Raw genomic sequence first — 27,966 nt, forward strand, 5'->3', positions numbered from 1 at the left:
TGCTATGCAGAGCCTCCAGCAGTGTGGAGCAAACGTTACGCCCAGAGTTGTTTGCATTGTACTCACAGCAGTCGTTTGCATTGCTATACCTGCTTTTCCTACTCCACTACGTTGACAAAGGATGTGGTTGATTTTGAGCAACGTGTTCTTAGCGGTGCTTTCCTTTCTGCGGGCTAATTCGCAATGTTTCATAACCACAGAGTAACTGTTAACGCTGTTCCTGTCTTGGCTTTTCGTCTGCATGGTGTTCCAACACAGAAGCTGGGAGGCCTCGCAACAGGCCTTGTTCAGCGTCTGTACTAACAGTTAAGCCATCCTGTTTGAGATAAACCTGTCAGCAAGGAGGGGAAAGAAACGTGGAGGCTCCACTTCTACTTAGGAAAAGCTCAATTAGACGTTTAAGAAACGCTCTTAAATGTGAGGAGCTGTAGTCGTGCACTGACTACTTGGATAGTTTCCAACCCTGTGGTATGCGCCTCTCCTTATATTCACACGCCCCCACCACACTGACCCACTCCGTGCAAGGCTGTGGAGTGTAATGTCCTGTCAGACTGTGGGCTGTAGGAACCACAAAAAAGAGCTCAAAGCAGTTTTGGTGGCCACATAACCACAACTAAGGGATCTGGGGAAATGCTTTCCAAAGCTGCAGTCATGTAGTCATACAGTCGTGGCAATATCTAAGCTATTCCTCCCCTGATCTTTTAATAGGCTGCTGTAATTACTCAGTTTACCCTTAGGCTACATCAAAGTTTTATCTAGGTTCTCATCAATCACGTTTAGTCATCATTTCCTCTTTATCTTTCCTTCCCCTCATCATCCCTCCTCTTACTTTTCTTCGGCCTTTATTTAACCTCAGATTCTCTCTTTTTTCATTCTACCTGGAATTGTCTCCTCCCCTGCCCCTGAAGTCATTAGTGCGTCCCTTTGCGTTCTTTAAACTGTCTGCACTAGCATGCACCGGCACTGGTTCCACACATATGCAACAGTGAGACAGTGGAATAACTAATGGCTGTGGGTAAAGCCCTGCTTTTAGTCTTGTGCACTTCATCATTAAGGCATGTCATTTGTCTGGATGTTGTTAAATTCAGTTGTTTGCTTTTGGGGACTCAGGGTAGCCACCTCTGCACAATGTTTTTGTGTGTTAAGGGCTGTTCCAACCGGGACGAATTCCGTGCGCGATATTCGCCGACGTTTAACGCCTCGTGACTAAACAAAGGGCACCAATGTGAGTGTGCACATCGACGCGAAAAACGCCACGCGTAAAAGCGTAATTTTTTAAAAAACGCCTCGGGTTCGTTTTTTTGGTTTGACGCGCCGCGTCAAAACTATACGACCAATGAGAATGGCGCTTTTTCACACGTGACTGGAGCTTCTGAAGTTACAGTAAAGCACAACTTGGGGGCGCTCAAACATAAAACTGTCTTGCTGAGCACACATACGTCACGGCGAAGAATATATACGCCAAGTAGCGTCGACACTGCCGCCAAGAAATAAGATGAAGATGCACTCACTGACGGACATTCTAAAATATCCCCGAAAACGTTCATGATACATTTTCAGCTCTTGTAACTCCCCATGTTCTTCTCTTTTCGTAACTATGGGATGTACCCAAAATCGGCGTCTTTTCCGGTGTCTTTCATCATTCAACAGAACAATAAATTGTTCATCGCTGGAACTGGAGCTACTGGTGCTGGAAATATTCATGTTTTCTTTGTTTGATTCTGACAAGCGCGTAAATACTTGCTCTCTTCTTCTGAGTGAAAAGCGAGTTTAAGAAGCGTAAAGTTGCGCAGCGCCACCTTGTTTACAGGGGTATTTCTGTTTTACATTAAGTGCCATCTAATGTCAGGGAATGAAATTGCATGTTCAGTCAGCTCATCATCAGCAAAAATCGCTTGGGTGTGAACACAAAAAACGTGTTGAAAAACGCTGGCGAATAACGTGCGCCGATATTCGTCCCGGTGTGTACGGGCCTTTAGACCGCCTAAAGGTGATGTTCAGCTTGAACTCTGTCGAGAGGCTCTGTCATAGACCGCTATGAGTAGACTAATTTCCCTTTTTCCATGTAACACTGAAGGGTTTTGTGGCTGCTTGCATAGGCTTGATCTTGATATGAATTCCTATGAACAACTTTTTTTGCCAGTGGTGTTTGTATTTATTTTTAGAACCTGAGGTTATCTTCTCCAAAAGAAGGTATTAATGTGAAATTCTGGGATTTGAAGCAAAGTAATTTGGCTCAGTTAGTCAATGGACATATGTCGGCATGCATCAAGGGATACTCGATGCAGACAAAGATCTATTGAATATTTTTTCACCCGTAATTCAAAGTAAAATTTAACTCTCAAATGACAATTCAAACTGCAATTTGGTTTATGATATTTGGAAATGAATTTTAAAAACTGACAATTCAATATGCAATACACACTTATCGGCGTAACTCCTTAGTTGTCTTGTTACCGGTAACCACCCTGCAGCATAACTCAACCGGACCAAAGCAGCGAGTAAAAAGTGTTGAGCCTGGCGTTGATACAGACATTCAATATACTTGTGAGAGAAATATAAAGTTTGAATTAAGTAAAACCACAGGAATTCCATAATTTCTGCCTCTAGTTGCTTTGCCCCCCCCCCCCCCCCCCTCTTAATTCCTGACCAATGAGTGAGGAGATCTCCAGTCGCATGGTTTTGTTTACAAGCTTTAATCTGGAACAGGAAAGTCCCCTTGACGGCAGTCTGAACAGAGACCAAACGCAGGGTTCAGGACTCGATCCAGAATAAATTTAAAGGACTGGGTCCAAACCAGCGGATTTTTCCTGTCAGAATACACCCTTAGGCTACTCAAAAGGAATTTTCCCTGAAACAATAGCTTGTTCACCCCATGTTAGAATGGAGTTGCCTCTCAAATAGAGCTGTCTAAAGGCCCCCTCCAATGAAAATGGTGTTATAACTTGTTCCTTTAGAATTTTTCTCATGATGGAGGACATATCTAAAGAAAATTTACTGTTACCTTAAAATTGCATTTCTGAGTTTTTCTTTATCCATATCATTGAGAAGATTTACAGAGGCTGCAGGCAGCAGGCCACACGCTTCCTGCTTCGCTCCATTCTTATGCATCCATTTGCAGACATATAGATCCATGTATGTCTTTGTTTTCTTTGTCTGAGCTGGCCTTTGGCTCATAACTGTACGGCTGGTTAGCTCCATTATTGCTCGCCATTTATGTTGCACCGGTAATATTGTGTTGGGGATGTAAGGGGCTGTAAACTGGCTGGAGAGTGTGTAAACAGAGAGGTGATGGGAAATGGGGGCGGTCTTCATCCGCACCAACAGTTTTGCCCGAAACCAATTTCTAATGAACTACTGCCTCTCTGCTGCACTGCAAACTACATCCTAAAAAACGACACAGGTTTTTTTTTTAAATCTAGGCTAAAAACTGCACAATCATAACTAAAAAGAGCACTGGAAACACTTTTACAATAGATCAAAAGATGATTGTAGTGGGACTTTAAGGCCATACCTCCATTTTTACTGTGGTTAAAAAAAAAAGGCTGAATCAAAAGGTGAGGCTCTCAATTTTCTTGAGGAGTTATACTCTTCCCTTCACCAGATGCTTTGAGCTCTGGGTGGTGAATAAACTGAAAGGATCAAACGATCTTTCTTCTCTGTGCAGCTGGAGTCTTCTTTAGTGACATGATGTTAAGTTCAGTTATCAGGCAAAAGCTTGGAGTTCTGGTGCTACTCTGGCACGATAAAAAGAGATTGCCACCAGGGTGAGGTTTCACAGCCCCGTCCTACTATGGTAAAACCTTGTAGCAAACCAAGCACTCACCGAAAACCCCTCTGGAAAGGCCTCCATGTCTGAAAGAAAGTGGTTTCTGGAGATAGGGAGGAAGGGAAGGAAAGGGTTGTTTTTTTGTCTTTACCAATTCCTTTACTATGAATGCTACTCGTGTCAGGCTGGTATTTAGCAACATCTGAATATTTTCTATGATGCTGGCTTCTACGTTGAACCCATTTGCTGCATTTATGTTTAAAAATGTGTTACCTTGCACATGTGCATCTGTTTGACTTCCTAAGTTATTTGATTTTTACTTTGTTGTCCAACAGCAAAACAAGGAAATAAGTCCAAATATGTAGTGTCAAATTGTATCTTCATCTTTTGGGTGGTAGGTTGGTCTAGGTTTCAGGTAGACAGTTGTTGGTCTCTGAATGTGCTCATTCTTTCGTGCCTAATAGTGTGGGAATCTTTTTTCTTCATTTCAGATTCTGGAGAATAGTTTCTGTGCTGACACAGCTACAAAAGGACAAACCATATCCAATAGGCATCTTCCTATCACCTTTTTCAAAGTAAAAGGGGCTGTGGGGCAGTGGTTAGCGCTCATGCTTTGCTGCAAGAAGGCTTTATAAGTTAATTGGCTACCCTAAATTGTCCCTAGGTGTGAATGTGAGTGTGCATTGGTGTTTGATTTGTGGTGGACTGGCGACCTGTCCACGATGTCCCCTGTCCGGCAGACCCCTGACCCCGAAAGGGACAAAGGACAGGGTTTAGAAGAGGAATGAATGAATGAAAATGTTTGTAGAAGAGCAAAATAAGACAAAAGTATATAAACAACAAAAATCCAAAAGGGAGTGAGAAAAAGAAAACTTTGATCAATTCTCAACCCCGTACCTTATGTTAATAGTATTCCTAAAGCCAGTACACTCACTACCAAAGTTCAGTGCCCTAGCTAAGACTACATTCTGTTACAGCCACACATGTATGCAAATGTAATTTCCATTTCCAAAAACACCCAAATGAATAATACAATCGCGTTTTATAAGCATTCATATTTACAAATGCTTATGTTTTGTTTTGTACATCATTTTCAAGAATCATTTTTCTGTATTTATACTTGACTCTTTTATGTTTGGACATTGTTTCAAGTATTTACTGGTTCTGTTCCACAACTTCACTCCACACATTAAAATAAAAAACCTCTTTTTGTTTGTATGTGCTTTATGCATGAACATTTTATTTTTTCCATGACATTGTATTCTTTTGATAAATAACCTTTGGATATCCATCTGTAAAATTGTTTTCTCCCTTGAATATTATTTGAGCTGAACAATACTCAACTAGATTATAAAATTGAAGTAATTTTGATTGTATTAACAATTTGTTTGTGTAATCATGGTAACTGACGTTGTGTATGATTTGCTCTCTTTTGAAGTATTGAAAGTGATTGTAACGTTGTTTTGTAGTTGAATAAGAAAAATATGGTGAGACCAATAAACAGTATAAATTGTGTAGTGATTTGTGGTCCAGAACCAGTTTTACTTTATTTAACACTGAGATACTTCTGGACAGTTTAGTTTGTAAATACCTAATATGTATGTATTCCATTGAGAAATGTAACTTGTAATTGAGAGACAGTACAGACCAAAAGTTTGGACACACCTTACCATTAATTTGAATGAGAGGGTGTGTCCAAACTTTTGGCCTGTAATCTATACCATGAACACTGGCAGATGGTCACTAATGTCATTAATTAGTAACCCCTTCATTATTTTATTTCCATTGTCATTGGAAAATATATTATCAATTAATGTTGCACCTCCTTGGTTTGGTAATTCTAGGAAATAAGCTAAGGCTGCACATGGTATTAATACATTCTTCAACTAACCCTATGAGGATTCAAAAGGCCGATATTAAAGTCACCACATACAAAATTTATCATATTTTTATTTAATTTTTTTGTTTTATGTAGCTTATGCTTTATTATAGCTCATCATTAAAAAGTGGGATTTATCTACTTTATGTATCTTGACTGAAAACATACAGTTTTTATTTTCACGCCTGTGAGTTCTTAAGCAAGCTGGCCTCAATTTAGAGAACTGCTTCGATATCAGTCACTTTGAGAGCTAATCAAATACCACTGTGCTGCCAAAAACTGGTTTTTCACTGAACCGCTATCAATCTAGTCCTTGTTTATTGGTCTACTTGGTTGTGAAGTATAATTTATATCCCAGTGTAATATCAGGAACTGCCAGGACTTTATCAGAGATCTATGTTTTTGGCTCCTTTTGGAACTGTAGCTCATCTGGAGAAGATTTATTGTGTGAAAATCTGCAGAGCTGCCTAAAAAGACAGGAATATGTCACAAATGATGCCATCTGGGTTCCCACTCCTGCTGTCTCTCTTCCACAGTTGGACATTGGGATGTGAAATAGTTTTGCAGAAGTCCAAGCAGTCCCAAAACACCATTCCTTTTTTTTCCCCCCCATGCAATTACAGACATGTTTAGAATCTATATGCCGGATTTCAAAACACTGCTCCAGCCTAACTGTGAGGAGAAGACACATTTCATAGACTTTAGGTTAATATGTAAACTGTATATAAGTGAAGCACTTTTAAACTTTCTCTATATTCCATGCTTCACGTTCAACTTCAGACTTGAAGTCAATGATGCAAAAAATTACCTCATGCTTTTAAAACCTGCCTTTGGCTGCTGACAGCTTTAAAAAAGTCTATAGAGATAAACTCATTCAATTAACTGCCTTCCTCTTCCGTTATAAACAACCTTTGCTCATCTTTCTTTTGTTCATCCCCTTTTATTAAAAGTCATTAATTCATGGATGCTGCTGGTGTTTGGCAGTTTCTTCTGCAGCACAAGGGTCAGTGTCCAGCATATCACACATATATGCACTGTTAATTATTCACTGATAACCATAGTCAATTAGTTCCAGATGGTAAAACCACTAGGGCTGGGTTTATAAAAAATCGACGAATCGATCTGAATCGATCCAAGCTTAATAGATTGTGAAATTGATCAATGAAAGTAAAGATCGATCTTTTGTGCCTTTCTTTTACCGGTTGCCTAACGCCACTCTTGTGACCTTTGGTGAGATCAAGCTTTGAAACAATCCCGTTGTACAACTGTAAAACTGCTAGACAGTTTACAAAATACAATTGGAAGCTTCACTGAGCCAGACTAATATACTCTCATACAACTACAGTTTCATTTAACAATAACGGCAGTAAAGCCAAAGTCTGCTAGCTTGATGCTAACGTATAATGGAATTTCCCATTGGAAGGCTAATGCTAATGCTCGGTCGACCTAAACATACATTGCTGACTAAATGAACAGCTTCATTTACTCACAGGCAGGAATTTTTCAAACTCTTTTACAGAAACATTCTTTAAAGTCACCATTTTTGGTCTAAAGCACAGTTTTTCGTGTTCTTCTGATTCTTCTGGATTAAAGTGTAATGCTATACAGCTCCACCTAGTGGCCTAAAGGAAACTCCCTCCTGGAGAGGCAGAGTATTTATTTTTTTAATATGAGCCGGTTTAGAACCTTTACAATGGTAATGATCTGTACATTTTTGTTGGAGCTTCTACTTTTGAGAAACCATGTAACACTGTATGGTGTTAAGAATCCATTTGGCTTATTATTATTTAACTATTACATTTTACAGTATGTAAACTTTATCAGATGAATATGAATATCTCAAATCAGATATAGATTATTAATGTATTTCTATACATGTATGTCTAAACCATGTAAATTCAAAATTGAATTGGATTGAATCAAATCGAGTGGATTGAAAGAATTGTGGAGGAAAAAAAAAGTGAATCCAATTGATCCAGGCTCTGGAGAATGGAATCGTAAAATACCCAGCCCTAAAAACCACAAAGATGCATGACTGCTAGGAATTTTGCAGGCAAAGAAAGTAGGCTTTTACATGTGTACACCATTTGATAAATCATTGCTTTGCTGTGGGAAAATAAAAATAATGATGTCGAGAATATCCCTATGTGGGATGCAGTCAGCGTAAATAATTCATACACTATGTACAAGATGTTGTAATAAAGCAATGCAAAGGCTTACTTCAGATCCCATTAGACCACACCCGCATAAAAAAGGGTCTTCTTCACCAAATAAACTGCAATAAGTTAAAAAAATGTTAACTGGTCCCAAAAAATGTTCAAATTTGAGACCATAGTCCTCACAATCACACTTTCCAGGGTTCCTTCACCACACCCCTCAACCGTGGAGTTCTTTGGCACACATGTGTGTCTTCTGGATGCAGTGATCTCTGTTTGTGTCATTTAAGGGGTTTCCTATTATGGCGAACGCTTAAATGTCAGCAGTGAATAATACATGGGGATAAAAATTGATCCCTTTATCACTGAGACAGGGGAAACGTTTGCTGTTACCAACAGTAGAGCAGGACTCTCTCTGGCGGTTTTCTGAGCCAAACCGACAGTTTGAGATTTGGATGAATCTGGCAGGAGAGGTGTTTGAAAAAAACAACAAAAAAACATCAACCTGTGTTGCAGCAAATAGTCTGACTGAGGCTCTGTGTGTTTGTGTGAATGGAGGGAGTGGGGTTGGTTTTAATCATAGCTAATCTCATTTTGGATGACAAAAGCTCAGCATTGTGCTAATAGAAACTTGAATTCAAATGGACTGTCTTATGTAGGCTAAACTGTCAGCTGTTGCTGCTCTTGTTTAGTTGCATGTAAATCCTTATCGTCACTTTTAGCTCATTTAAAAAAAACAGTCCGCTTTAGTTTATAAGGAAAGCATTTTTCTCATTTTCCAGAATTCAGAGCAAAGTTTGCAGCTGGCACACTGCAAATAGAAGTGTCAGTAGTTGCCTCCGTGGGATTTATTTTACTTGTCCTGCTGGGAGATTACAGCCTGTGATATGGATTAGCCTGGCCCCTTGAAAATCCCATTAAGTCTCTACTGTATCAATTACCCTAAATCTCAGCCGGGGTGAAGTTACTGAAAAGTTCAGCCACTCCAACGTTTAGATCCAAGGTTTATGTTTATGGAGTTAAATGTGGATGAGCTTAAAGTCAATGAAAAAAGCAGATAGAAAATTTGAAGAAAAAAAAATTTTGAAAACGGTTTTGAACTTGGAAGTACACATTGTAAACTTGAAGGGAGTATTAAAAATGTAAAAAAAGAATTTTATAAATTTGAAAAAAAAACATTGTAAATTTGACAGAAATATTGAAAAATTGAAAACAAAAGTAAATTTAAAACTTGGATAAAAAGAAAAATTGAAACCTAAAACTGGTACAATTTTTTTTTTGTTTTTTCAATTTTTTTTCCGGTCTCTCTCTTTGCTTTCAGTTCTCAGTTTTAATACAGTTTTCAAGTTTCCACTGCCGAACTGACGTGGGGGCGGGTCTTTGAGCTAAGTGGCTATAAACATGATTTACGGTGCTTTTCCTTATAGAACTCCAAAAAGTTCATAAAAATACAATATTCTAAATAAAAATAAAAATCTGTCAAAATACAACTTAAAAAAATCAAATTAATCAAGAATATATTGGATTTTGCTTAAAAATTGGCTTTTATCATATATTACAACATATATATATATTTCATATATTTGTAATTCAGAACATTATTTCTACTTTTTACCTTTATTTCAAGGACATCATTAAATGAGTCTGTGCAACTGTGCAATGAAAAGATGACATTGACATTGTTTTTCTAAAATCACAGTTTCTGACAAAAATAATGAATAAAATACAGAATATTTAAAATTCTAAAATGCTGTTTTTCATTTTGTTTGAAAAACGTGCCCATAATCTCAATACATTCTTTGAAATTAAAAACAATTCCCAATCTGAGTCTGTTAATTTCTCAATTTATTTCATTCTTCTTCAAATTTTAAACAGTTCTTTGACTGTTTGATTTATCAGTTTATTCATGTATTTGTTGTATGATAAAAAATTACGGAGCTCCATGCCTCTGTACTTTATAATTGTAAGATTTCCAGAACAGATGACTTAAAATTGTCTGAAATCCATCAGGACTTCATTTCACCTCCAAAGATTTTAGTGTTAGTTCATACTTTTGTCAACTACTGGTATGTAAATTATGATCCTGTATTGTGAGGGGAGTTTTATTTCCCAATATGGTAACTTTTACCAGAGACATATCGTCAGAATCCTCCCCGTTTTCAGCACGGCAGAAAGAGCAGAGCATTTTCTGCACTTTCATATTCCTGCTGAGTAGAATTAGGCCAAATCAAGACCAGCTGCGCCTTTCCTCACCACGAAACTCGGCCCCTCCCTGCAAGCCAGCTGAGAGGAATTAGACTGTTTTCAGGCCCTCTCTGCAAGAAGCCTCTGCTCAAGGCCGGAAATAGGTATAGGTGAGAGGGGACAATGCCCCCTTAAATCCTAGGACTGCTCTCCCCCAAATGCAATGGCCCACAAATATCCACAATTAACTAATGAAGCAAAAATTACAACAACAAAAAAAAACTCACAAAAAGAGAAAATCCAAATAAACATAAGGGTGGACTGAGAAACAGATGGACAAATAGGCATAAACATAAAAAAACGCAGCCTCAGCAGGGCACAGACCAGCTTAGGCTGGTCATTAATTCACAATAGGATCATTCATTATGAAACACACATCAAATGGATCAAAGGAGAAGATAAATGTATGGGTAGGTAAACTTATATGGCAATAGTATGGTTTTCTATGCATTTTATGGGCTTCGGGGGATTTGACACCCCAAACACTCAGCACACAGGAACCAAGTGAAGTGGCTCAGGCATCTGGTCGGGATACCTCCCCGGGGAAGTGTTCTGGGCATGTCCTACTGGAACGAGGAAAGACCCAGGACATGCTGGAAAGACTACGGCCAAATCCGAATTCGCTACCATTCCAATTGCAGGGGCATATAGAAGGTCATACGGTTGTCTGAAATAGTTTTTTTAGGGGCTTAGTGGAGGTGGAATGCCGAGCCTTCCGCCGCGAGGGAGTTCCGCGTCCGCTGTGCCACGGATTGGAAGTGCTTTTCATCACGTGGTTGTGCTCTGATCCACAGAAGTTTACATTTAAACGTAAGTCATGAAAAAGACAGTATTTTTCAATAACTCTCTGTTTGGAAGGCTAAATGTAGGGGTAGGGAGAAGCTATATGGTTAGTGGAAGAATTGGGATGTGGCCTGAGTCTCTCGGCTGCCCTGGCAACACCTTGGGGTCCCTCCAGGGCAGCTGGAGGCAGAGGAGAGGAAAGTCTGAATCAGCTGACTGGCGTTGATGGCGTTGATGGTCGAAGAGTTACTGTCTCAAGGAGCGTGTGTCATTTAGGTGTTGCTGGCGATATCTCCAATGTTAAATCAAAGCAGCAAATAACAAAAAACAAAACAAGATTACAACAAAAAACAACCCAGCAGAAGGTTATGTTCTATACAAATGTTTGTTGATCTAAATTGAAATAATTGGGCATGGGAAATGCCTTTGTCTTTAGTAAAAGAGGCATATGCAGCATTTATAAATGTATATAAATAATTCAAAAAGAAAGCGATCATTGAAATAGAGTTTATAATGTGGAACATTGCCAAATCCGAATGCATCGACTCCATTTAAAGCCTTTCTGTTCTACCGTAATTTGCCAGCTGAATATTTTTGGATTGAACCAAATGTTTTCAATCATGAGTTTTACACACAGTATGTAAAATTAATAGAAAGAAATGATCTTTGTTTTCATGCAGTGTGCAGCATCAGGCAATAAAATGGATAGGTGAACTGACTGTTTGAAAACGGTACAGAGCCCTCAGTAGTGAGATAAAACAGCTTTCAATTATGGTCTTAATTTCTTTCTGCATCCTGTAAAGACAGTTCTGCTGAGCTGTTTTAATCCTCTTCCTTTATTGTTCTCCTCTTTTGTTTGGAAAAGCAGTGATGTTTTCTTTTTCAATTGCATAAAAGAAGAAATTTGAGAGTTGAGAGTAGCTATTTCTTTTTTTGGTCACTGAGAGCTGTTTTAGCCTTCAGTAAGACTTTCAGTCATTTGCATCTTTCCAAATCAGTTAGCTTATTTTGGAAGCCCAGAGCCCCCTGGCTCATCATAATGAGTCAGTGATGTGTGAAAGTTTTTGCCTTTGTTAAGTTGACTCACTCACACGTTTATTAAGGACCGATTGGCAGAGAGCTGCAGCATCTGGGGTTAAATCCGATAAAAGATTTTCTCTAGATGCACACGCACGCATGCACACCCACACACCACACACACAGTTTTATGTGATGACTGGCTATAACACTGCATCAAAACCCATCTGTGTTCTGCACAGAATCAGTGAAACCACCATGAGCCAGTCTTGTTTGTTTCTTCCTGAGCTTACAGTTAGAGATATCGCGATCAGTTCCAGATCATTTTTCTAATTGTAGTCACTCCTCTAACTGGAGCAAAAGGTTTTTATCAGCTGATAACATCCAACAAGGAAAAATCCTAAAGTACTGTTTGACACACTTCATTCTATTGGATCTCCGGTTCTGCCAGCTGCCCTGTGTTTTGCAAAGCTGTAGTTGTGACAATAACGATTTTTAAAAAATTCCACCAAACAAAAATATGAACGCAGCACTTTTATGTTTGCTTTCATTTGTCATGAGATGAACTCAAAGATCTGAAATGTTTTCTACAAACACAAAATAACCATTTCTCTCAAATATTTTTCTCAAATCTGTCTAAATTTGGGATATCGAGCACTTCTCCTTTGCTGAGATAATCCATCCCACCTCACAGGTGTGCCATATCCAGACGCTGATTAGACGGCGGGATTATTACACAGGTGTGCCTTAGACTGGCCACAATAAGAGGCCACTCTAAAACATCCCATTTTTTTATTGGGGGGTCTAGGGACTAAATAAAATCAGAGACATGAAAAAAGAAAAAAGTCCCCTGCCAAGCCCCCTGCCCAAACCTGATCTCGACAAAGACACTATTTTTCCATAACTCTCTGTTTGGAAGGCTAAATACTAGGGGTAGGGAGAAGCCATAGGGTTGGTGGAAGAATTTGTTACATGTGTAACAAAGGAAATTTGATGTACTCCTGCCTAGGTTCCTTGTTAATGTCTGTGACACTATGGGATATTGGGATTCCCAAATGGTAAACCTGTCTCTTTCATCTGGTGTGCAACATGCTGTTGCAGAACCAAAATATTCAATTCAATTCAACTGAAGAATTTTAGGCCAATAGCTTCACTCCCATTTATGGCCAAACTGTTAGGAAAAGTGGTATCTGAACAGCTCACAACTTTTTTAGAGAAACATAACATCAACAACACTTCTGGCAAATAACACTCCACCAAAACAGCACTGTTGAAAGTGTGCAGTGACTTTATGATATCAGCCGGCACAGGGAACTGTACAGTGCTGGTCCTGTTGGACCTGTCTTGGCCATTGAACTGTTGAACCCCACATTCTGATAAACAGGCTGCGTGAGTTGGTTGGGTTGACTGGGATGGTTCTAAAGTGGTTATCTTCATATTTGGCCGGAAGGAGTGTGTCTGCAAAACCACATAAAATATGAGCCTAAAAGTCTGACATGCGGGGTACCTCAGGGATCGGTCCTGATGCTACTTTTTTTCTTTTTTTCTGTGGCCGTCAAACCCCTTCAGAGCCCTACGTGGACAAGCTCCTTCCTTATACCCCATACTGCATATCTTACAGTAACATCTCTAAACCTAGATCTATGATATCTAAACATGTTTGCTTTTGTGTCCTCACATCTAGACCACTGCAAAACTTGTCTGCTGCTAGGCTTGTAACCCATACAAACAAAAGAGCCCACATAAGCCCTATTTGTAAGCCTCTTCACTGGCTCCGAGGAACTTTTAAAATAAACTTTCAAATCTTAATCTTGACCTTCAGAGCTCTACATAGACATGCTCCTCTTTTATAACTCCTCCCAAAGGCTGAAATCTGCAGGGCAAAACCTACTGCTGGTCCCCAGTACACGTTTTAAAACTCAAAGAAATTGTTCCTTTAAAGCTGTGGCACCCAGAATGTGGAACAAACTCCCAACTTCCCTACACTCACTGAACTCTGTAGGCACCTATAAACAACCAATAAATGGACCATTGGCTGGCTGACCTGCTTTTTTGTGTACTTTTAAAGCTGTTTCTTTATTTTATGGTCTTTTCTTATTTCTTATTTATCCACTTTATGACTGTTATCTGAGAAAAGTACCATTTAAATAAACCTCGACTTACTTTGGGTCAGATTCATTTAATTGCATTTGCACTTAGGATGTTTCCTCACATTTACTGTGTCTCATGATTCATTTTCATATGGGTCAGTGTGATGTGACGTGTTTTTATACTTCTGTACTCATACATTGATAACATGTGTATAAATTGTGCATAATTCTACTTTGGATAGAATTCTTAAAAGTTTTATCATTTAGTTTAACAGTTTTTCCCGATTGCTAAACCACATTTCCTGATATATTAGACGAATTTAACCAAACACCAAAAATGATTTTCAAAATGTGGGCTAAATATACAAAATGCTCAACTCTTGACTCAAACGCTCTCTTTGAGGTTACAATGAAGACTCTGTTGTCAAAAGTAACAAACACACTGCAAGCACACCACACCACACAACTAAACACCTGACACTAATCACAAAATGATTAATAAAGAATGGTAACACCCCCCATCCCCCAAAAGAAAAAAAAAAGAAAAATCAGAGTCAAAATGTATTCAGGATTTCTTTTTTATTTCTACTGTGTAAGCCCAGGTTTACATTTATTGCTCTTCACCATCTTTTCTCTGTGCGGGTCAGACCAGAGGACTTCATCTACATCATAGGCAATGTTCACCCCAGCCACACAACAGGATAACAATGATCCTGTGTGTCTGATCCAGCCTTGACAAGACAGTTGAAATGTCGTCATCATAAGCCGTGTCCGTGGCCGGAAACAGTTTTTCTTGAGTATATGGTTGTCTCTCCCAAATAAAGAATACATTCTTTATTTGAAACATTAAGGAATGAAGAACAAGGTGGAAGGAAACTTATACAAATTGAGGATTTGTGTTGAACCCCTGTCTGATGTGCACATTTTTGTGATTGATTGTCCCAGACAACAATAAAATCTTCTTTCATTTTCCTGTTGAATATCCATATGAATGATGTTGATTAACAATTTCAACCTGCTGAGTTTTGACCCGCTTCCCTTATGGTCATTCCATAAACCAACATATGATTTATAACTATATCCTGGATCTCATCAGGAATTCTTGTCCTCTGTCTGGGTCCATGTCTTTGTGCGGGTCTGGGTGGGTGGCGGTCTTGCTCTGTTATCCATCTTTGAAATGCTGCTCAGTTGTGCCACAACTGTCCTTATATTCACTACAGTTGCTTTTTAACAAGTGTTTTTTGATCAGTTGTGTGTTCATGGTGACTGGAGTGTTGGAACAGAGCCTTTTTTGTGTTAACTTTTTGCATCTTGAGTGTAGTGAATGCTTACTGTGTTTTAAAATAGAGAATGTGTCATTTGATCTGAAAAGATTAAAGTTTTGCTATTTGTGTGTTAACTGCAAATTGTGTTTTAGGTTTACACCAAAGAGTGATGTTTTGGAGAAAAGAGTTAAAGCAGTTGGTCGACTGGTTTGGACAATGGCACTTAGTGTTTTAGCAGTTGGGAAAAACTGTAAGTGAACTAGATTATGCATGATAGTTTCTAAATGCTGTGCTGGCTGATGCCATTGGTTCCTTTTTTTCTGTTCAGGCAGACTTTGAATCAGGATGTGCTGAGTAATGCACCTTCAGAGGTGTTCAATACAATGCCTATTATTCTAAGTCTCAGCTTTTTCTTTGTTTCTGCTTGACATAAGTCTGGCGTTTTCCTAATTGCTCACTGGAATGTTTAGAACTTAAACTTTGCAGATCACTAATTGCTTTATCTGCAGGGTTTCCCAGTCATGTAATTTGTGCGCGTCGTTTTGACGACTTTTCCCCACGGGACCTCATTATGTGTGCAGTTTGGCACGCAAAGGACCTTTGTGTTTGCGTTGGATTATTCTTAACTACTTTCTTTCAACTAAGCATTGAGAAAGCCTCTAATCTTACTGTCCTCTGATCTGAAAAGCTTTTTTTTCTGAAATAAAAACTTGATTCTTTGGGTTTTAGTTAGAAAAGTTAACAGTGGATCAATGGATGAGGGAATATGTGATGCCTTGGTTGCGGCGGCAGTGGGTCAGGCGGTAGAACAGGTCTTCCAATGACCTAAGGGTCGGCGGTTCGATCCCCGCTCCCCCCAGGCCAGTCGAAGACACTTCACTCTTCCTGCCTCCAGTGCAGCTCCACTGGTGTGTTAATGTGTATGAATGTCCCAGTCAGAGGGGCCGTAGGTGCAAACCGGCAGCCACGCCTCTGTCAGTCTGACCCAGGCACATCGTGAGCGCATTGAGCACCAAGAAAAAGCACAGGTAAATCTAATCCATTATTATAGTCACCTGGACCCATAATGGAGGGTTGACCTGTACAGGTGTTGCGGTTTGGAGGGAAGTAGACATCGTAAAAGTTGCACAGGTGTGTCTTGCAGTGTGGCTACCCTAAGGGACATCATGAAATTAAACGTATGATTGTTGATAATTTAATTAATCAACAATAGACTTATGTCTAGTCATTTGTGAGGTAGTGTGCAAATGCTGCATGTATGAATTGTGCAGGTGATACATAAGTGCCAAAGGATGTCCAAACTACAGTTTTTCTAATTTCTAAAAGTCAGGCTGATGAGTGCACAATCATTGTGCACTCATCACTTGAACATCACTAACGGGATACTTGTGCATTGCGCAGTTTTCGGGGGGGAAGGGTAATGACAAATCCTTGCGACGTACCTGGGTCTCACATACTTTGCCCTTAGTACCTTTACTTTCTGCTTAAATGTTTGGGACGACCTGACATTTGTAGCATGCCCGCAGAAAAAAATGGATTCTTACGGCTGGAGAGGCCTGGAGCACAATGCTTTGAGTGGCTTGGGGACAATTGTTTCAAATTTCTATTGGTGGTAAATCTGGAAGCTGTCCTCTAACTGATCACCTCCCTCCCAAAACAAATCATTAAGGTGTCAACACGCAATCTGCGATGCACCTTAGAGATTGGTCTACTTAGAAGTGGTTTGCCCCCCCCATTTAGTTACCACAAGGCTCTGTGCCCCTCCCCTCTTAGTTTTAACTGCTCTTTAGACATGCTGGACCCCTTGGTGCAATGGGAATTGTTCATTCCTGCCAGAATACAGGTGCCAATTTAAAGTACGACTTTTATTACACACACTCCTCACCCCCACTACACGAAATACTCCAATACACACACAGGCACACAGACATACAGTAGATGTGGAAGGAGGTGACCAATGATCTTCTATCCCCTATTCCATCCCTTGTGAGAGGAACCAGACCTCTGGTGGTGGTTGTTATTCCTCTTCCCAGGAGGATTTCTGAGATCTCTGGCTAGGCCATGAGGCGGGAATCACATCACATCTTAGCCTGGGGGGGTCTGTGTCTTTGTGATGCTGGCTCTGGCCTTTGCCTTCATAAGCTGGATCCCCGTTTCTTTTGGGCACCCTCCTCCTAGACAGGAGGGACTGGCCCCTTCCTTGCTCTAAGTTGGAGTCTCACATGTATAAACAACTTTTATGTCACTGGTTGAGATTTAAAGAAAATGTAATTGCACATGTGAAAATAATAATTTCGATTTTTTTAAATGATACCAATCAAATGTAATTTAAAAGGTTTTAATGTGGTTTCACAAAGAAGGAATAATTTCAGATGACACTGGAAGACACTGAAAACAGAAAAATGCAAAGTTATATTTAATTTTTTAATCACAGAAGAGAATTTAGTGCCAAAGCTTGGCTTATACTTTTACAAACGTTCAAGATAACTCAATAAGAGGAATAAAGAGGGCATAGACTTAGTTGGTTGGTTGTATCATTAATTTGCTTTCTTTCCCAAAAATGACTGGTTTCTTCATTAATTAACGGTGAAGAGATGTTGATGACGAATAACAAAAAGCTTGAGCTTGCTCATCTTTATGACCGACATCCAGTCCAGAATTGATGATCAATCAGAACACCATCCAGCTAACGAGCAGTAGTGCAGTCCAGTGACCAAGCGCCAAATCAAACATAAATGAGATCAGACTTGTATGTAGTCGTTGTTCATGTGAACCATTTGTTCTAGTGCTAAGGAAACCTGGGGTGGGGTTAAAAACAGTGATGTAAAGCACAGTTAAAACCGGAACGGTGTATGACCATGACTCAACACACTTTTAGCTACTCCTGAGTCTGGTGTCATGCATGTTGATCGTGCAATATGTAGATAAAGTTATTTATTCAAAATTGTTAATGCAAAGAAGAAAGCACAGGAGGCTTTGTGTTACAGTGATTAGACTCTTTTTTGAGTTCAGTCAGACATTTAACTTTAACTTTCTAAAACGAACCATGACAAAGTCTTTGGCATTGATTATCAACAATATGATGACAGTTCGAGCAGAAAAATAGGCAACAAATGTCAATGTGGCGACTGACCACATCCTGAATCCAAAGGATACGCACTTTCACACACTCTCAATGAGATTGTCATGAGCTTAGCAGTTTACCAAATGCGTTAAATTACAACTTGAAATGCATGAGCAAAGTCATTCCAGCAAAAATCAAATGTGCATCATTGATACAATGACATTTCTTTTGGCTTACTATATTTCTGAAGAGACTAGGGGTATAACAATTAATTTTAACAAGTATATTTATATCATAATTTGTGTTTGCTGATACAACTGATTGTCAAACGATCCGATTCACTGACCTAAAATGGACCCAGAACATCTTTCTCTAAAACTTCAGCCAGCGTGACTCAGAGAGATAAAGACCTGGTACTCAACAGTGCAGGTGAAGTTTTACAGATTCCTTGGATTTCTTATAAGATCATTAAGTGTAAATGAAATATGTGTACAAACAAACAAGTAAACAAGAATGAATGTCAAATCCATTCAGCCCACTGTTGTTTTTACACATCCAAAGAATCCAAAGGGAACATTATTCAAACATTTTGTATGTATGGTATGTATACACATTGGACTGGAATGATGGCTTGATCCAAATGATGTTTTCCAATATCAATATAACTGATGATATAATTGATTTATTTCATTTTGAAGCAATTTTATAATGGTATAGGTCAATTCGATTAAAAACTTACCTCAGACAGAAAGATCTTGTTGGTTCGGAGGAATAAAAATTAATTTAGCCGATTAACCTTTACAACCCTAGAAGAGGTGGATCATTCTGAACAGATTCGGACAACATTTTGGCTAAAGATTGAGGTGATCTCCTGGTGATGGTTAAGGTCAAACTGTTGGTTGGGGCTGACTCGTGTAGGAAGTAGTGCACCTTTAATCCTTGCTGAGCCCCAGTGCACGTCAGACTGGACCAGCTGCAGTGATCTCATCAGGCTGACTCTGCTTGTTTTTAGCTGTGAGCCTCCAGAACAGCAAACCCAAATGAATTAGGACAAACCTTACCAGTTAAATAATGTTTTCTAATCACCTTCAACAGATGCAATTAAAAGCATCTTTATGTCAACATAGTTTTTATGTATTTGTACCTACAGTATTTTAAGTATTTTGGATCAAAGCAAATTCTTTTCAATCTGTTTTATTATTTGTGAGCTTGTCAGAAAGATGTTTACAAGGCTAGTAAGCAAATAAAGTGTCTGGATAGAAAGATTGTAATAATACGTTTTCCTTTTTTAAGGTTGTGAAGTGAACTCACACCAACCTACTTTAGTTGAAAATCCACATTATATTCTAACTTTCTCTGTAATTAATCCAGCCTGCAAGTGGAAGGATTTGATTGGCAGACAGACAGGATTCTGTATTCTAACAAAAAATACGATTAGACCTCCACAGGTCAACCAATTCCTTCATTTGGAGACAGCAAAGTTGTAGTGATTCATTTCACTCTCATCCTTTCAATCACTTCTTGAAAAATTGCTTAGTTTGACAATTGATGTACCAGCCTGTTTACAGTAATTATCAGCTAAGTTTTTTTTTTTTTAATATTGTTATCTTTATCTGCAAACATTCTTACAACAGAAAAGTTTCACCCTCTAAAAAACGGCCCCCCCAAACCCTCTAAAGCCAACTGTCAACCTGCCATTTTCATATGTTTTTGATTTTGCTATGCATTTACTTAAAATGAAATAGTTGCATTTGGCCCCACTAAGACTTCTCTCCATCTTTATTCTCTTCTTTGTAGCCCTTTTTAATATTTTCCTCATGCTATACTAGCTTGACGGAGAACACACACCAAACCGACATATCAAGTTTAGCTGGGTGACAGCAGGGTTGCTTGTGGACTCCTCTGTGTCGGTTCACCCCGTCCTCCACATGCCAACTCTGTTGTAGGCTCAAAAGTGTCAAACAGGAGCTCGGACTTTGATCTCCTCTTTCCATCACTGTACCTATATGATGCTCTTTGAAATGCACTTCAGTCCTGCTTTAAATGAGCAAAGCTCGCCTATTGAACCACAAGCGAAAAATGTCACTGAACATAAAATACAGAGGTAATAAAATACACCTGTCTCAATATAATGAGACCTGGTAGACATACATACATACATTATATCGTCTGTGGAAAAAATGGTGTCAACATAATTGTGATGAATACCGTGGGAAGCCTATCCCAGGTAAAATACACCTTAGGAAACTAGGTTCTGAATTAATTGCACCAGCATTGATCAGTGTATCTCGTCACATAGGAAATAGTAGTGCTGACGTATTTTCAGCACACTAGGGCGCACCGGATTATAGGGCACCCTGTCAATAAATAGTCCATTTTTGAACTTTTGGCATTTAAAAGGTGCTCCAAACTATAATGATGCATATATACTGGGTATACGATGCTTTTAGCATACGATGTTCACACTGGACTCTCACTACCTGATTCTAGCGCATGTACTTACAGTTGGAAGAGGCTTGGTACGAAATGGCTAAGTGGTGTAAATCTCGTGAATCTTGTTCCAGGCTTTTTCTTTCGTAGCTCTAGTCCGATATATGAAAGACTTGGTATCATATGATTCTGGCCAGGCACAAACTGAAATTGTTTGTTCTCCACGATCAGGTTATTTACAAACGATTGGCACTTCCGTGAATTACCGGAAAGTCAGAGTCCCAGATTGATCAAAGTTCAACTGGTTTAACCTTCACCGTGCGTTCAATGGCTGCGTGTTTTGTATGTAAAGCATCAAAACCTTCCGTGGCGATGGTGAACATCAGTTTGGAAATATGGAAGCCCAAAACACGCATAGACATGCATTTACACAGACTTTTCATTGAAAGTGGCTGCATGTATGCTCATTGCTGAGCCCGGTGTGAACATGACATAAAGTGCATTAAGTGAGGCAAAAGAACCAGAGATGAGCTGTCAGCCAGCTTATTAAATGCATTCACAGTCATTTTAGTTTTGTTAATTTTGGTTTGTAAGATGCAACACGTTAGCTAGGTTAGAGTATTCACAAAGCGGCAACTCCCAACCTTGTTTCCAACATGTAAAATAAACAGATTGATACTGCTAAAACAAATATTACTGCGACTATGCTGAAGCCCAACCACAGTTTGACACCGCTACACATTAGGAATGTTAGCATATTTACAATCACTCCCAACCTTGTTTGCAACATGAAAAGAATGTACCTCTCAAAATCTCTTTGACATCAGTAAGCACATTTAGAATATTCCATATATAAAGTGCTTTGGATTATAATAAAGCACTGACATTTTTTGAGGAAAAAATCATGTTTAATTGTGCGCCTTAAGGCCCGTTCACACCGGGACGAATTTTGCCGGCGATTTTCGCCGACGTTTAACGCCTCGTGACTAAACAAAGGGCACCAATGAGAGTGTGCACACCGACGCGGAAAAACGCCACGCGTCAAAGCGTCAAAAAAAAAAAAAACGCCTCGGGTTCGTTTTTTTTTCCCGACGCGACGCGTTGTTGATCTATTCGACCAATGAGAATGGCGCTTTTGCACACGTGTCTGGAGCTTCTGAAGTTACAGGAAAACACAATTTGGGGGCGCTCAAACACAAAACTGCCTTGCTGAGCACACATACTCGCGGCAGTGTAGACGCCAAGTAGCGTCTACACTGCCGCGAAGAAATAATGACAGACATTCTAAAATATCCCCGAACCAAGCAACAGTTGGAGCTACTGGTGCTTGAAATATTCATGTTTTCTTTGTATTATTCTGACAAGCGCGTAAATAATTGCTCTCTTCTTCTGAGTGAAAAGCGACTTTAAGAAGCGTAAAGTTGCGCAGCGCCACCTTGTGTACAGGAGTATTTCTGTTTACATTAAGCGCCATCTAATGTCAGGGAAGGAAATTGCATGTTCGCTCGGCTGATCGTCAGCGAAAATCGCCTGGGTGTGAACACAAAAAACGTGGCGAAAAACGCTGGCGAATAACGCCTGGCGAATAACGCCTGGCGAATATTCGTCCCGGTGTGTAGGGGCCTTTATAGTGCACAAAATACAGTACATGAGACTTTTTATTCGGGCTTTAGTTTGTTTGTTCTTTATTTGCCTTTATTTGCATTTTGTCATGAATGCCTGATGTGTTGGAATGGGTAAAAAGCCCAAACCATTGTTTGTATTCACAGAAAAAAGTGTTTCTTTGTGAGGAGTATCAACTGCTACAAAGACATGAAAAGTATCTGCTCATACTCAGTTTGATGAAACAGTGCTGGCTCATTTACTGTAACATCCTGTTATCTTTTGATTTGTGAAGAGAAAATTTGGGAATCAAGTCCCACAGAGCACAAGAGTGTGAGATGAGTTATGAAAGTTTTCATTTGGCTGAAATACATGGTCTGTCTGGTTAGTTTCATACTGGTGATGGAGTGCACTGAGTTAAAGCTCCTCTGGGGCATGAATGAGTAGAAGGCATTGAATTTTCACGGAATTGATATGTCAGCATGTCAGGTTTGTATTGATTTGCCATCAATAAAGTACAAGTTTAGGTCAGCAGTTTGACACTTTCTGGAATAATAGAGTGCATAAAACATTTCTGTTGATTTTTGTTTTTGTTTTAGTATTATTTTTTTACACATAAATTTAGTTTTGAATATGTTGATATGTTGTAAAATGTATATATTTTTAGGGATGAAGATTTGTTTGGAGAAGATACTGTTTAGAATTAGTACTATTACAATGTTCCCTGGTTTATGGTGGGAGTTAGGTTCTAATAAAAGCCCACGATAGGTAGAATATCTGTAAAGCATGATTATATTTGTTTTAAGGCTGTAAAATACTTCACTAAACACTTTTATCAGACATCAACATTTGCATGCTTTTCTTTCTTATTAAACTAGCACAGTTCAAACCCTCTAGGAGAAACAATTCCAGTATTAAGGAATGAAAACAAAGACATACACGTGATCAAAGATTTATGTAGATTTTGCAGGCTGCTAACAGGAGCAGCCAAACAGGACACAGAGCCGAATCAGCTATACCAAAAAAACAAAAAAACAGCAAAGCTGCACTGAAAAAACAGTGAGACTGCAAAAGGTAAAACACTATAAAGAGGGGGACAGCTGTACTTTGATTATTCAAAAAACAATTAGCTTCATTTTTCTGTGGTGGCTCATTTTTTCACACCCATCTCAGCAATGAGCAGCTTCATATACTGTTTGGGCTTCCCTATGTCAGTGTCACACTTCCATCTTCATGTTTCATGGTGAGAACCACCCATGCCATCTGTCCACCAGCACTTCCTCTCATGTAAACACGAGTGAAACCAATAATAGCATTAGGGATTCATTAAGACTTACTGGTCTGATGACTATATATGGTACTTCCTGTTTGAGAAAGCTCTCTTGTAGTGTCCATTAGCATTTTTTGCAGCATGTACACCACAGTGGTTGAATTCACTGTCTTCTGTGATGTATTATGTGTTTCCATCTCAAAATCTGAATTTTTAAGACTTTTATCTCCTTAAAGGACGTGTCACACAGCCACTACGTACATTTGTCATATTGCACTGATGAAAATTGGTCATATTTGAACATATGTGGACAAAGTGGGATAAATTGTGGTCTTAATATAAAATTTTTACAGAAGTATAACAAATGTTAAAATCACGGAAGAAGCACAAATAAACCACGCTAAGAACATCTAACTCAACGAACCGTTCGTGATTATTACACTGTTTATATGCAATTCATTAGTGATTCGTGCATCAATTACATAATTTGAATGTGATATGTGTGCCATATACACAATATAAATGTTATACATTGGTGGTAGATGTGTGAAAAGTACACTAGACATAGGTGGAACAGTCATAGAAGACCACAAATTTTGCGTATGCATTTTGCAAAAATCCTGCACAATTGGTTAAGATTTACGTGATAATTGCAGCTAAACTCCGTGAATAACACATAAACTAAATTATTCTCAACTAACCAAAAACTTTGAACAGCTCAAAACCGAATTCATGTTAATACCTGTCTGCCCAAACCCACGACGGACATCTGCGCACATCGACGAATGAACCACGCAAAGAAAGACCTATAATTTACGTATATCACACATGTTTCACGAAAGACCAAAATTTCACAAGTGGACAAGGCGCAAAATGTACGTAAAGCTATTCTTGCAGTTAATAACTTTAGTTAAATGATGATTACTCTTCAAATAAACAATACTGTACAGAATAGTAGAACTCCTGCTGTATATACTGTGACATGAAATGTTTTAACAAGGAACCCAATTCCATTAGTTAATATTTGACCAGTCCTTCCCTGTAATTCCTGATTGTTGTCCTTACTGTAAACATACAGAAGTGTGTAAAGCTGTTGCCAAAGCATTAAGTTAAGGAAATAAAACTGGCTAGGCGTGTCTGTTTGATGAGACGTTCTGTGTAAATGTTTATTGGTTTAGTGGTGTATTGAAGCTTGTGTGTGTGTGTGTGCACGAATGTCATCATAAAAACACGGGTTTTTAGAAGGTGGGGGATCTAAAATATTCTTTAGCTCAGTAAAAAAAAAAACTAGGTCTCTCTTAAAGTGCATCATGTTGTAGATGCAATTCAAAGCAGTAATGGATGATGGAAATTAAAACAATTGAAAACCGCCAATTCAGATGCTTTTATCTCAAGCCACAAGCATCAGCTCTGAAACCATTGAGTTCCTGGAAAAAAAAGAGAAAGGAAGACATGGGCAGAAATAGCAGTTGTTCCTTCAAAATGTTCCCGTCAGCCTGGTGAAACGATCCCAGTTTTTGTTTTGACGATCATAAATCGTGAGGGCCTGTATTGCCTCTTCAAACACAATGTTTACTGATGTAAGAAAGACAGCAGACAGCTCTGTTTCCACTTTGACTCATTTGTTTTCAGTGCAAGGTTTAGTGCACTTAGTGACCAGACACATGCAAGGCAACGACTGTGCTTTACGACAGTCAGTAGGCCCATAAATCTAACTGTGGAGTGTCTGTATGGATTCAGTGGATTTATGTTGTATTTCCGTTTTTTTCATGTTTCATGGCTTCTGTGTGTCTGTCTGTCTCTTGGCTGTGAGGATCTGGGAGCCTCTGTGCAGAACTGGTCAATTAGAAAAAAAAAAATAGCACAGTGTTTTTATTTAAATGACTAATTTCTCATCTGTGATGTTTCTGTCTTTCCTCCAAATCTTCTGCTGCAGTTTGCTGTTTTGTTGTCCACAAGAGGTGCCATGAACTTGTCACGTTCTGCTGCCCAGGGGCAGATAAGGGGCCTGACACTGACGTGAGTAACCATATCCCATGTTTTCCCCTTTGCTTTTTGATGCTGTGAGACCTTTCTTTGTGTGGCATTGATGTGCAGAGATATCAGACAGACCTGTTCTCTGAATGCACAACTTCTCTTTAATATCTGGACAGCAGTTCTATCAGAATTGAGCAGACAGACATCTTTGAAGGTAATTTTGTAAGCACAGAGAACTACAAAATGCAAATATCTTTATTATACCAACAGCGTGGAGAAGATAAGGCTTATTGAGAATGATAGTAATTGATGTGTTTGTCCTTTGTTATTGTCTTCCCATTTAAAGCCTTTCAAGGGTCAAACTGAACAGAGCGATTCAATCACAGCCGCAGCAAGTGGCTAATTAGATTCGTTCATTGTTCATTGTGTTCCTGTGAAGTCTCCGGGTCTTTAGAACCGATTGAAATGTTTCAATGGATCATTGTATTGAAGGGATATCTGCCATAAATAGTGCTTTGATTGTTTCTATTTTGATTTAATGCTTTAAATTATGTTTATTTTGATGGCTAAATTTGATTTTCTTTGATTTTTAAACCTAAAATACAATTGTTAGATATCAGGATAACTAAACAGTGAAAAGTGGGTGGTAAAAAAACTCTTATTTATTTCCACCCCCAATATTACATATATATTTTATATTGTATACAAGTTTACATGTGTGCATGTTAAACTTACAATAATTATTCACATAGACACCAAAGAATAAAAAAAAGAAAGAAAAAAGCATCAAAGTACCAAAACGTCGTGATTGTCCGTATTGTCACATTAGGCTTCTTGTTTTCTAAAATAGGGCTGCACAGTGGTTAGTGCTCTAGTTTCACAGCAATAAGGCTATGGTTCAAATCCTGGCTGGGACTTTTCTACATTGTCCCTAGGTGTGAGTGTGTGCCATGTGACAGACTGGCGAGCTGTAAAGGGTGTATCTACCGTCGCCCGACAGTACCAAGTTAGGCTCTGGCGACCCCGTTACCCCGATACAGTGAGTTAAGAACATGGATGGATGGATTTTCTAATTGATACGTTATCAAAATTTTCAGTTTGTATTTTTTTAAGATGTGTGTCCAGCGGCTGGATGGCTCAGTTGGCTGCTTGCAGGGGTGGTGCACAGGAGATCAGGGTTTGTTTCCCAGGGGGCATGATGAGCTTCATGCAGTGTGGGTCTTTGGTCAAGACCATAGACTGTAAAAACAATAGTTGAATTGAGGTATGAAGTCACCCATAGATAATGCCTTACCTCCAGCTCTCGCGAATTGAGGCAAAGTCCCTCACCATTCCTTCCTGATGGGCGCTGCCATGTTGAAACCAGTTGATAGTGATTGGTCCGAGTCGCTCTGAGTCATCGTATCTATGGCCATGAGGACAGTAGTTGCCATGGATACAAGACCCTTCATGCTACTGCCTAACTATGTAGCCACAAGGGGGGGCCAAGTCTGGATCCCCCAGTGCCGGTCCCCAGCCTGGATAAAGTACAGGGTTGTGTCAGGAAGGGCTTCTGGTATAAAAATCTCTTGTCAAACCACCTGTATGACTCAGTGAAAGCTGGTTCGCTGTGGCACACCCTAGGATATTCTGAAAGGGGAACAATGACACTCCTTACAAAACCCATTCCAATTAAAATTGTGTTTTTTGTGATTTCAACATGTTCTTGTTGCATTGTTTTCATAATGAAGGACATGTTTTAAAAAAGAAGAATAAAACTACGTTTCTAAAGCTACGCTCACACTGCAGGGCTTAATGCTCAATTCCAATGTTTTTTTTAAATTCGATTTGATTTTTTTGCAAGGCCGTTCACATTTCCAATTAAATGCGAACTTTTGTGATCTCCTGTGTGAACATTAAATGAGCCAGAAGTGACCCGCAGAAGAGTACTCAACGGTGAACGACGTCACTCGTTGTTTAGGGAAGTAGCTAACGTTAACAATGGATGTCAACAACAGTGTTGTCAACAGCTGAGCTATTTTTGCACTTAATAAATGTATTTTCACGAAGGAGCCAGCACAGTTACAATTTTCTCATTTTGAGAAAGCATTGGAGCCGGGATTGTCTGTACCCACTGTTTTGGAATGGGGATGTGTATGTGCTGGGGCCACGCGCATGTGTGTAGGAGAGAGGAGAGAGTGTGTGCAGCGCAGTAGGGAATGGGAGGGGCAGTGGGGGCATGCATTCATGCTGTATGTTACAGAGGAAGGAGAACAATAATAAAAGAAGGCTTCCCCCAGAATAAATGCTATGGACTCTTTATTAACCCACTCTGGAGAATCTTAGGGTCCGAACGGGGAAGTGCACCCCGAAGGATGATCCGCCTTCTGTCCCCCTGCGCTTCTGACCATGGTCAGAGAGGAAAAAAAGTAATCGTGTGA

At 39.3% G+C, this 27,966-nt stretch overlaps 1 protein-coding gene across 3 annotated transcripts in view; it reads left to right on the forward strand.

Moving 5' to 3' along the window:
- Nucleotides 1-27,966, forward strand: part of prkca (protein kinase C alpha) — a 166,884-nt gene that overhangs the window by 32,940 nt on the left and 105,978 nt on the right. For all 3 annotated transcript variants that reach the window (XM_023960405.1, XM_023960406.1, XM_023960408.1), the window contains exon 3: nt 25,506-25,588. In XM_023960405.1, coding sequence (XP_023816173.1) covers nt 25,506-25,588 — 83 coding nt within the window. The remainder of the gene's footprint in view (nt 1-25,505; nt 25,589-27,966) is intronic.

The sequence above is a fragment of the Oryzias latipes genome, chromosome 1 (assembly GCF_002234675.1).
Source record: "Oryzias latipes chromosome 1, ASM223467v1".
Lineage (NCBI taxonomy): Eukaryota > Metazoa > Chordata > Actinopteri > Beloniformes > Adrianichthyidae > Oryzias > Oryzias latipes.